Raw genomic sequence first — 12,819 nt, forward strand, 5'->3', positions numbered from 1 at the left:
AATCGCCTTTTTGGTTTCGAGGCACTCGACGTAGTCTTCAAACTTGAGTTTTCTCTGAACCACCTGCTTGCCTATGCCTTTAGCTTTTTTGGTCACAGAACTCTCAGCTTGAATTGCATATGCTTTGGCACGAAGACCAGCAAACTCTAATATAATATCCCCATCTTTTTCATCCTTTAGTTTGCCAGGTACTTTTTTGTTTCGAGCCAGGATTCCATATCGATTTGGTTGGGGATAGCTCGACGTGTCAAACAAGTTAAAGAGAGCTGGAATCGTAGCGATATCTTTATATGCGTTAGCAGTGTGGGCGTGATATACCAGACTGTCCGTATCTGTGTAGAGAAGATTGATGTTGTTACCATAGTGCAAGTGTAGTATATCATAATATATCTCGAACATTTGCAGCTTGCTTAACTCTAACACTGTGGCACCAACATAGACTGGTTTGTTGAGCTTTACCTCACCACGATTCATGTGTACCAAAGCAAGCTGTTCGTTGTAGATTGTTCGAGATTTAAACAGTGGGCTTGCAACAAGTTTGCGACAACGGTCGACGCTAGTAAGCAACCTTATGTCTTCACGATTTCACGTGTTTTCCATTGTTTTACCAAATATTATATTATTCATGTCCTCAAAAAATTTGCTATGAAGTTCCGAGGTAGCAGCAGTAAGATGTTTAGTATTGAGGTCGATGTATGGCTTCAACCAATTTGAATGGTTGAAAGTGAGGACTCGGTGAATTGCTGTAATCGTGACCCCTCGTTGCATCAACCACCGAAGATTTCGGTAGTGCAACCCGTAACGCTTTTTGGGTTCGAAATCCATGATGAGTTTTTTCTGCTTCGACGCAGGTGGACACTTGAATTCCAATGCTGGTGGGAGGTCGCAGAACACATCCTGCAGCTTCTCGGAAAACTCGAGGTCCACCTCGACAAAGAAGCCTCGTTCCGAGTCGTTGAAACCTTCTACGTCGAATTTGGAAGGATCAGCCCACTCAAATCCTCCAAATGGAAGTTTTTGCACCATGGAGTGCCCGTAAAGATTATTAGCATCCGTGTACATGATGTAGCTGGATGGTTGAGAAGGGTCGTACCCGGTCGACATGTGTTGGTTGTTGGCGCGAGCGTACTGTTGTGACATCTGGACCATGCCACCCCGAACAAGCTTTTCCACAAAAAGCATTATGTCCACATTGGAAATAAGCTCGAGCTTGACTTTTGTTAGAAGGAGCATGGCCGACCATGCCAGTCCGGGGAGGCCGTAGACGTATGCAGGGTCCAGCCTGTAGATTTGCATTGCATTTGCGCGAAACGCTTGAAAGACGTCTGCGCGGAGTGTTACATCAAGTTTTAAGTAGGCATCGTGGTATTCTCCAAAATTTCGACAACCCAGCTTGAACCACATGGACTGAGCATGCTGATATTCTTCATCGCTGATGCCCGAACCTCGCAGCCGGCTGCGAAACTTAGCCTGGGGAGGCAACGACTCCTCCTCGAACTTGGAAGGGTCGCTAACATACTCGTAGGGGTAGACCCCCTTACACCTGGAGAGACTAGCATCCAAGTTCGGGAAATTGGCTGAAGTAATAATTAGTTGATTGTTGTTGAGCATCCCAGCAAGAGCATCGAGGCCTGCCTGGAGAAACCTCACAGAATCGAGAAACCGAAGTTCTATGCCTTGCACCCATTTAGAGATGGCAATGTATCGCTCCTCATTTTGTGCTACAATATTAATGCGCGCATCGTCGTATCCGAGATGCCTGATAAGGTGGTGAAAATCGTACCCGGAGCCGTTATGGAAGAATACGGGGTCGAAGCGCGGGTCCTTAGCCTTCAGGTTGCACCCGTTACACCAAGAATCAATATAGTTTCCGGTGAAGTGATCGTGGTGTCGAACTTTCTTTTTTTTCCTACTATCAATAAATTTTTCGTTACAAATTGGACAGTGTGTAGCCTCATCGTGTTTACGCTTTTCTTCGGGAGTTAAGTCTCGCATAGCTACAGGATCTAACAACACTTCTCGTATCTCGTACACTTCTACAATCATCCTCTCCAGAAAATGTTTGACTGCATCGGGACCGCGATATACATATGGCTCACGGGCAATTATTTGATTTCGTCGCACCACAACATAGGCAAAACTGGAGACCTTGTGAATTTGACAAGGCGTGGTAGATGAAACTTCTGGGTTGGGTTTACAAGTGGACAGCGGTTCAAGGAAGGCCTCTAAATCTGCAATGATAATAGCAGGGTGCTCTCCCATAGCACTATGCGCCCGAAATTGCTCCACAGTACCAGGCTCGGATAAGACTGCAACCCCAGGCCTGCTGTCGTTACAATAGCGCATGTGGTGTGCAAGCTTCTGGGCAGCAATGTCGGGACCTTGAATGTGTTGGTAATCTTGTGGTTTTTGATTATCGAACGTGGACAAGCACCTGCGACAGACTTCTATGCAACCATGATGCTTGCTTTTTTCACCTGAAACTAACCGGGAGAGAGAGCGAATAAGCGTGTAATGGTAGCAAGTCTCGTTCTTGATAAGTAACAAATTGATTTCTTGTACAGCTTCACCTTCCATGTTGCTTACTCGAAAAGGGTATACAATATTTGTGTTCTTAGTAAGGCCGTAAACATTGATAGCTAGTTGCAGGTTTAGTAAGTTGTGTGCACGGGTCTCGAATTTGTTTATGTCCGACAACTGAATTGGGTAGGTAATCCCAGCCATCGCATTTTCTAATTTTGATTCGTAGGGTATGTAGTAAGTAACACGATGCGGTTGATCTTTCCAGTGGATACGATGCAGCTCTGCCAGCACCGACCAAACAAAACATTTTGAATCGCTATTCTGGATGTTTAGAACAGCCTTCTTGACTGCAATTATTGGCGGCAGTGGAACATAACTAGACCCAGACAGTGGAACAAACTTGTTAAGACTCAATTTAAGTTTATGCGTAGTACCACACAACGAACCACCCGAGCCTTCAGCCTGATGTTCTTCCTGTTTGGCAACCAGCTCCTCCAAGAATTTGTCGTAGATACTCTCGAGGTTGGCAACATCTGCCAAGTGCAATATTTTTGCCTTGGTATTATGGTGAAAGCTGTATTCCTCATCAGATGGTTTTTTTGTATTGGCATCCCAGCGATGCATAAAATTTAGTAGAGTTTAAAGCCAGTACATCACTTAACATAGAAATTATCTTGGGTCGCACACTCTCTAGGAAGCTACGTACATCGCATAAGCTATCTGAGGTAAAATCAAAATCCTCTAATATATGATCAAAAGCAAACCGGCTTGCTTTTGTTGCCGACTTGACGCGTTTGGCAGATGGTAATATGTTAAAAACATCTGCTTCAGCCTTCCTTTTGACCGAGGTCGATGGTTGCAGCACAGGGTCTCCAGTACCCTTGCAATTAGGCATATGCTTTTTGACATGTCCAATTGTAAAGTGTTTGTTACACTTAGGACACAATTCGGTTGCAGTTAAATGCTTGCTAGGCACACAGGTACGACTATGTCGTGCATAATGAGCACTGGAAATATTTTTCTTACATGTAATATAAAATCTTCGTAGGACGCATATTTTTTGGGGGGTGTTTATTTATATATGTAGATATACTGATGTATGATTTTTTTATATGTCGAATCCACACGTACTGTTGTACAATTAGGTACAAAATGTTGTACAATTAGGTACAAAATATTGTACAATTAGGTACAAAGTGTTGTACAATTAGGTATAAAGTGCAGTACAATTAGGTACAGAGTATTGTACAATTAGGTACTGAGTGTTGCACAAATAGATACCCTAAAAAAAGCACTACAAGAAAAATAACTACTCTTCAATCAGTCTCACAAAAACTCAACTACACTGCACTATGTATACAATTTTTAAAAATCAAACAGAAAATAATTGCTACTCAACATGTAAGGCAAATCTACGAGGAACACTGCGACAGGACGTCTTCAAGCTGCTTTCGCAGACTGTGACTGACTGCTCTGGCCCCCCTTATATAACCTCTTATTATTTATGAAGTATTTTTCCTCCAATCAGAAGATACCAAGGTAAGTATGACTTATTTTTCCACCAACCAAAAGAGACCATGTTAGATATGAGTCATCATATTACGTCATAATTTGTTGCGCAATCAGAAGATATGAGTCATCACATAACGTAATAACTTGCCACAGTGTTGTGCAATCGGAAGATATGAGTCATCACATTACGTAATTTTAACAAATTAGAAAACACAATATTAAAAGCATTCGCCTCTAGCGAACTCTGCCTGGAGGCTGGAGTTGAGCGTGGATTGCAGGGCCTGCAGGTTGCTTCGCAACTTCTTGATCCTGACGTCGAGCATGAGAAGCTCGTCGCTTTTGATCATCGCGTTTGGTGTGACTAAAAATATCGTTAGGCATTGTTGCCACTGTGGTTATTTATTATAGGGTAGGTGATTTTCATTTCTATGAAAAGAGGGATGAGTTTATCGTAGTCGTCCAAGAGCTCCACGTACTGGCGATCGCCAGCAGACACATCGTACGTTGTAGTCGCATCCATCCTATCATGCTTGATGCGATAGATGTTCTTGCCTGAGGAAACCTTGGCTTCCCCTTTGTTCTCGGGATTCATGTCGAACTTAAGTTTGCCGGAGATGGGGAACTGGTAATAATTTAAGTTGTTGTTGAATACATAGAAAGTTTTGCCCACATCTTCGTCGTACTGGGTCAAAATGCTATTCAAGTGTATAATTAACAGACGGTTAAGTTTAGATAGCATGGAAGGCAGAAGTTCGTTGAAGCTCGACGACGACGTGGGCTGGACGGCCACTTCCATAGCTTGCTTCCTGAAGCCAAACAGGTTCAGAGGCATTGTTATTTTATAGAAATATTTTCTAGCTGTAAGATTAAAATTTTGGCCCCCTCTCCCCCCTCACAAATCACATTACATACATACGTGGCGTTACAAGAGCCCCCTGCCTCCCAAGAGGTTTGGTTAGCACGCAATAGATCAGTATGTTAGAAAAAATAGAGGGGGAGGTAGAATCGATTTTATTTGCCAGTCGAATAGTTCTCGTCGAATCCTATCCAACAAACCTAAAATCATCATCCTAGCTCAATTAGGAGCCAAGAAAATCAATGTCTTGGAAAAACGTCTTAAGATATTTGTCTCTAGAAAATTTTCTTGACATGCCGGAATTGACAAACCGGAAGTCGAATTTCTTAAAGATTAAGATATTTGTCTTAAGACGTTTTCCAAAACGCTGAGAAGCAACTAATGAGTGTTGCCAACTCCTATTTGTAGGTTAGCTTCGCCTGTAAAAGATCATATGGTGATATTTTCTTGGGGTGGGCTGGCAACACTGCGGCTCACTTAAGGGCTTAGAAGCGGCCAGTCACATCTACTCTTGATGTTGGTGAACCCCCATCGTAAAAGGCTATGGCGAGAGCCCAGTAGGTTGGCAACCTTGCTTTATGCACTGGAACTACATAAAGCACGCCTAAAGCAAGGTTGCCAGCTCTTTGCTTTAGGTTAAGTTAGATTAAGAAAAATACACGAGCGCACCACTTTCGCGTTTGCCTTACGATATTTTCCGTTAAGGTTGCAAAAAAAGCACCACTTTCTGTTGGTGAACTCTGTATTTCTCCCTACTCAGTCACCTCATACGAAAATGTTCGTCTTCACTTGTGTCCCGTGTTTCCATTAATTAGGACTTCCCTCCCTTGCTTTGTTGTCAAGATATTCAGCAACGTTAATTATTACGTATCTGATTTCGTTAGCCTAGGATGTACTCTTCATGGCGATACGAACACTTGGCATTGAATAAATGCGACGACGATGTGTTGAAGAACGTTTTGGGGTAACATTTTGGCAACGCAGGTGCAAAATTATATGATAAGCAGCTGATGGACTCCGTTAGTGGTGACATCACAGCAGACGACAAACCAGGATTTGAGTCTACACAACGAGAAAACGTGTTTTCTTCCTATCCAATTCAATGCTATTTTCCTTCGGAAGGGGTAGCTTTAATTATTGCGTCATAAGTTATGAAACAAAATTATGGTGCGTATCATACATCGATGAAAAGATGAGATTTCGGAGAATACCACTATATATCACACATACCTTACAGAGGATAAGGTAAAGAATAGCCGGAGTAAGAAAATCATGTATTTTCAAAACATTGCACTTCCGAGCACAGCCGAAGCCCACCCGAAGCTCACCCGATCTCAAGTCGGCCACGCTGCCGCTATGGATGATGGGAAACCGTGGGAAACCAGCAGCCTCAGGCGATTGAACCGACGACGCCCATTGGCTAAAATTTATTTTAGAGCTTTCGATTTACTCGATTCTCTACTCCATTTATTATTTACATTCTCATCTGTAAGGTACATGTTGTATATAGACGTATTCTCTGAAATCTCATCTTTACATTGATGTACGATGCACATCACAATTTTGTTTCGTAACTGCTGTCACAATAATTAAAGCTACCCCTTCCGAACGAAAATAGCATTGATTTGATAGGAAGAGAAGCACGTTTTGATTTGTTTAGACTCAGTCCCAGCGCGTCGTCTGCTGTGACGTCACACTATTGGACAATTGCATCACCAACGCTCACTTAGAGTTGAAAATTCGACGGCAGCGAAAACAGGTTTTTTCTTCTTGTTAGAGCAGTAAGTGATTGATGCAGAGTTGCCAACGATAATTATATTTGGAATTTGTGGCTTTTTATTGCCGACTGTAATCAGTTATCCTACATGCAGAGATTGGTTTGTAAGTCTTTGGCATAATAAAACTTTAAATATCACAAGATATGGGTCATACTATATTATAGCACATTTTATAATGTATTCTTAGCTTAGAATCTTCAAAACCCAACTATATTTTGTTCATACATATTACTGTCAATCCTGCAAGTTCACATTTAGTGCAGTCACTTTCGACGATTTTTTTCAAAATAAAGGAACTATCATAACACGCTGAAATTTGGTATATAAAATCTCAGTAACAGTAATAATAAATGTCTCCGACGATCAGCCGTACGCTAAGTCATATTGAAAAATGGCGGACAATGAAAGTTTTCACGAAATAAGGGAACCATAATTCATAACAAGCTAAAATTTGTTTTACAAAAACTTAGTAACATTAATAACAAAAGTCCACGACGATCACCAGTACGCTAAGTTTGCCATAGTGAAAAATGGCGGACAAATTCACGTTTCCACGAAATAAAGGAACTAATTGACAATAGCTTGGTCTTACCCATAATCTTTCCCATAACACTAGTAACATCAATTACAACATACGAAGAGTTCTGCAGATCATTGACACGGTAGATGACGCCGCCGTATTGAAAGAACGACGGATAATTTCAATATTTCGTACCAGGATGCAATTTGACTTATAACAGAATTGAATTTGGCAAATGCGTTTGGTATGTAAGGTATGACAACATTCTATAACAGTTGCGGTTTCATCAGGCGGGCTATTGTTTTCGCGTGTTTCGTTCTGTTCACAAACTACATCATATTGTCATTCTCGTAATGTACACCTGAAGGTAACACAACACAAAAGACGATTACGTGCGTGGAGCGTACGGTATTTGGAGCGCACACAGAAGAGAAGCCATTTATCCAGCGCACGTGAAGGTCACTTCTAACTGAGTTACCCTAGCATATCCAAGGTGCAGGCAAGGAGGAGATTAAAATTTGTAAAGTTGGTTCATTCTTTGCACAGTATTTCTAGTGATTGATTGTTGTGTAAAGTCCACATTATACACAGTAAGGCTAATCAGGACTGGACCTACAGTTTAAAGTGTGATCAGAACCACTATTCGCCTCCACCGGGTATCGAACCCGGGACCCTTTGATTACAAGGCGACGGCGATACCACTGCGCCATCGGGGAGGTCCCAGTATTTGTAGTAAGAAAGTCGTAGTTCAGAGCGCTTTCTTTTTGTATATTATTTTCAATTGGAAGTAATCACCACTTACAAGAGTAAACCTAGTCTTCTTCTCGACGGATATCGGTACCGTGTTGGCCGTCAAACCGAGAACATTATCCACTGGCGGTGTGGGAAGGAACGGCAACTCAAGTGCAAGGGTTCAGTGAAAACATGATCGAACAACGATGTTTTGAAATCGACACCTCATCAATCTGTGCCAAACGTTGCTGAGTCGGAAGTAGAAAAAGGAAAGTGCAAGTTCAGGAAAAGAGCCATAGAGGACCTTTCGACGCCAGTCAACGCCATCTACAAGCAAGAGTTTGGTAAACTCTTCAACAAGGGATACGAATTGGTGACCGAAATGCCCAGATATGAGAACGTGAAAGACAATCTGTGCCAGGAACGCACAAAAGCCCTGGGAACTGCGCAAAATCCTGCCGACAGTTCCGAAATTTATTTAAATGAGGAGATGCAGCGACTTTCCGACGGGACGAGCTTCCTAATGCTCGACATAACTCTGGATATTGGAAAGAAATACATGCTGTTTGGAAGTGACCGTGGCAGAAAGTTACTACAATCCAGATACTCTTTCTTCTTAGATGGGACATTCAAAAGCTGTTCTAAACAGTTTCAACAGATTTATGCAATCCATGCTGATTGTGGAAGTTCAGAAAAAGATACAAATATTTTTCCAGCGGTGTACATCTTACTGGAGGATAAGAAGAAATCGACCGAAGTGCAACTTTTTGCATCGTTAAAACGTTGGGATTGGTCTCCAAAAACTGTTAAATTGGACTTTGAGATAGCGGTGATACAGGTGATCAGATATGTGTTCCCACAGACTTTCGTGTCCGGTTGTAATTATAATTTTAACCAGTGTCTGTGGAGGCAGATACAGCAACTATGTAGGCTTAGAAAAGGAGTACAAAGACCACTTTAAACCACCATTGTGTATTAGATTGTCCAGTCCCAAGTCTGGAAAAAGTGTGAGGGAAGGTTGATATTTAATCATAAAGGTAGACAAATATGTGTGCGCTCGTTGTACGGTCGTTTAAAGGTCATTCACGGTCGATTTACGAAATTTCCTTTTGCGCTCAATGTACGTGCGCTCATCGCACGACACCCAAAAGACATATCTGAATCAAAGAGTTCGTCGCTTCCTTCGTTGTTGTGTTTGGTCATCGACGTTTTCACCATTGTCTTCACTGGAAGCTCGTGAAAACAAGAATGGAATTCGTGCCCCTTGTCTGGAACACCTTAAGCCTGCTTGCATGCAACTACATTCTCCATTACAGTTTTTGGTACATTTTTCAAATCCTGTTTCAAATATAATACTGAATATAATTGCATGTGGCTTTACACCTTTGATGTACGAGATATTTAATTTTGTTTAATTTCTTCCCAGGTTACACACTGGCAAAGTCCCTACATGCACGCGTACTTCCCAGCCTTGAATTCCTTTCCGTCGCTTCTAGGAGACATGCTGGCAGACGCCATCAACTGTTCTGGTTTCACCTGGGTAAGTATAGATCAACAAATAACCAGACTTGTTTTGACATTAATTCTTTAATCGTTAAAACATACAGTGAGGATATGCAATCCAGTTTGTGCTATTGTTTCGAGGTTGTGTACAACGGAAGCAATTGGCTATTATTCTAGTTTCACCCTACTTTGTCTTATCTATTCGTTTTCCATTATTATTATTATTGAATGTCTTATTCGTGCGCTTATCTACCCATTGTAGATAAGCTTCTTAATAATAACAGTCAGGTGAAAATACAATTATCATTATTATCCCAAAACCCGATACAAATTCTCACCTCGTCTACTATTATTAACATGGGGATTGCTTAATTAACTCTTAATTGTGAATAATATAGGAAGGAAATAATATATAAAAGTATTATTGAATGTCTTATTTTTCGCTGGTGCCTATGGTACTTAGATTAGTTTGTCAGTAATAACATTCAGTTGAATTGTCTTGTTGACATTGTATACATTTTGTGAATAACCGGTTTCAGGATACCTACACGTCAAACTAGAGATAAAGAGTATTTAGAACCCAAGGGACAAATCAGAAGTATGAACTGTTGAAAATTTTTGACAAAGTCCTGATAAGCACTGAGTTTATTACGTCATTTCATTCCAAATTTGTATAAGTTCAATAATTTATTTTATATGTGTATTTGTTTTTATTGATATATTTGATCACATTTTTGTGTAGTACTGATTTCAGTAATTTTGGATAGCCTATTTCCAAGTATGTCCAAACTATCAATCAAGTCAAGAAAAATCAGATTAGTTGGTTAATTGGAATCAGCAGCTCCCTAAAGCTCGTAAATCGTATTTTTTTTTCTGGCGCTATGGGTTCCCTGGAGCGCCGCGACTTTGGTCAAATGAGTGCCCCAGCTGCCCCCTCCCTAGGGCTGGCACTGACTATAAACGAGTTCAATATATCCGGAGTTGACTCTGTGTGTATGTATACATATTTGAGTAATAAGGCATTTAGGGGGAGGCGAGGCGGGGGGGCAGTTGCCCCTCTCCCACTTTTTGCCACTTTTGCCCTCGCACTGTGCTAAATTTATCTACCAAGGGAAAGTGAACTGTCCTTGCCACCTCCCCAGTTTTGACACCATGCCCCCTCTAGTTTTGGAACCAAATCGCCGCCACTGGGTGTCACCTTCACAAAACACAGAACCAACGGTTAGAAAGAAACATTTTTTTCCTTCCTTAAGTTCATAACTTCTATTTTAGTGTTTATTGGAATAGGATAAATGGCATAACTGTGAAACACCCTCCCTTGCCCGGGAAAACAAATGCTACCACTACCTAGATAGAGGCGGCAAAATCTCCCTCGGACAAGTGAGATAGCGTTACGGTCCAGGTTGAGTTCGTGTGTAGGAACCGGTGACCAACAGTGCATAGTGATTAGCCATATCGAATAGAAAACAAAAACATATATACTTTCAAATTACCACCTCTTTACGTGTAGCCGGGAAGCGGCTAGCTCCATACCCGAAAATCACGGGTAGCGACATGCGTACGAAATGATGTAGCCCAAAATTAACATGAAAATAAAAAGTATATTCTAGTCATAACCAACAAAAATCAATTTACATCTGCCCCTCTTTCACTCACACATTCTCTCTCAGATTCAATCCTTTCGGGGTCATCAACACAAAAAATGATACTTGACATGTACAGGTTTTATGACGACGAGCCCTAATTATTGCATTCTCAATTAATTTTACCTCGAATTTTTGTGTAATCAGGTCATTTGTGATTTTGCTCCAGTGCTACTCAAATCCTAGCCAGCCCTTACTTAAGTTCACCTTTTTTAAAAAAACTAGGTCGGCGCGGTGACAATACATTATTTGTCCAGCATAAACAAAGGCGTCTCAACGGCAATTACGCTCACGTGGGCGGACGTTTTCCTTTTACATGACCTCACGTGGTTTTAAACATAACAATAACCTCCGTTGAGTGACGCAACATATACTCTCAAGCAGGCGGGACTTAAACACTTCGCCGCGACAAGCAATTCATATTACCAGGCAAATACTTTAACAAACAATCACATACGCGACCTGACGTAGCTAGCAGCGACACAGCGCTGGCACATAAAAATGAACAAACCTCAAGTAGATTAAACAATTAAGCGGGCGGCGCTTTACTCTAATAGTACGCACTTTAAACAAATACAAAGGAGCACAAACAACAATGAATTTAAGATCATTAAAAAAAATCACAAGAAATAAGTAAAATTGACCTGAGACAGATAAATTACAAATGACAAGCGGGACGGGAGTTTGGTATGAATTTTCGAGTTGTGTGGGCGTTTTCAAAATGTTGACGAATTTCAAGGGCGTTCTCTAAATCAATCGGGCCGTTACGTGTTGACATTCACACAGATGAATACATTACCATCTCTCAGCTTCCGAGGTGCATCCTGGCTTCTTTATGGGCGATTGAAAACACATAGTATTCACACGAAAGGTTTTCCTATCCTTCCTTGGTCGCGAAGATGAAGATGCGAAGAGCGTTCATACATCTGGTTCCTCGGCTTCTCTCCCTCTCGGATCGGTGAACATCTCCGTGGTCTGGCGTGGTTCGGACGTCGCATCTGGGCGGTCGTTCTTGGCTCGTCGTTGTCTTCTCCATCACCGTCGGACGATCTCACGCGTCGGGACGTCAACATGGCAGCGTTCGGCATCTCTCTCTCTCTCCGTGGCGGCTGATAGGCATCGTCGGCGCGTCGGGACGTCAACATGGCAGCGTTCGCATCTCTCTCTCTCTCTCTCCGTGGCGGCTGGTAGGCATCGTCGGCGCGTCGGGACGTCAACAGGGCAGCGTTCGACATCTCTCTCTCTCTCTCCGTGGCGGCTGGTAGGCATCAGGCGGCGTAGCTCGTCGTTTCTTGGCATGTTGTAGGCATGGGTCGTAGTCTTGTCTGACATCGGGCGAATCGAGCCAACGCCCTCATCTCTCTTCTTCCTCTAGCCCGCCATAATTTTCGACGTTCCTCGTTTCACAAAAATTATAAATGGCGTAAGATTATCACGGAAACACAGTCTCGCTTCAACTTCCTGCAGCGGTTGAAGTAAGCGCACTCGTATAGACTTACTGCCTATCACACACTGGTGTTCGCGAAACACAACAAAGTCCACTGTATACGGAGAGGTAACACGGAGGTGCTCTCGCTACGAGAATAGCGGCAAAACTGTATACGGAGAGGTGGCACGGAGGTGCTCTCGCTACAAGAATCGCGGTAAGAGTGTGTGTCGAAAAACCATGTCCTTCGTTTTATTTGGATTTTGAAAAAGGACGCTCGGCGCTCGTTGAAGGGACGCTTCCGGAGAGGTCATTCCACTTCGCTC

General features: G+C 42.3%; 1 protein-coding gene across 1 annotated transcript in view; it reads left to right on the forward strand.

Moving 5' to 3' along the window:
* The window catches only part of LOC146003933 (histidine decarboxylase-like), a 128,641-nt gene that overhangs the window by 28,189 nt on the left and 87,633 nt on the right, over window positions 1-12,819 (forward strand). The window contains exon 2 of the mRNA XM_083142439.1: window positions 9,348-9,461. Coding sequence (XP_082998565.1) covers window positions 9,348-9,461 — 114 coding nt within the window. The remainder of the gene's footprint in view (window positions 1-9,347; window positions 9,462-12,819) is intronic.

Source organism: Lepisma saccharinum, chromosome 21, assembly GCF_977018435.1.
Source record: "Lepisma saccharinum chromosome 21, izLepSacc3.1, whole genome shotgun sequence".
Taxonomy (NCBI): Eukaryota; Metazoa; Arthropoda; class Insecta; order Zygentoma; family Lepismatidae; genus Lepisma; species Lepisma saccharinum.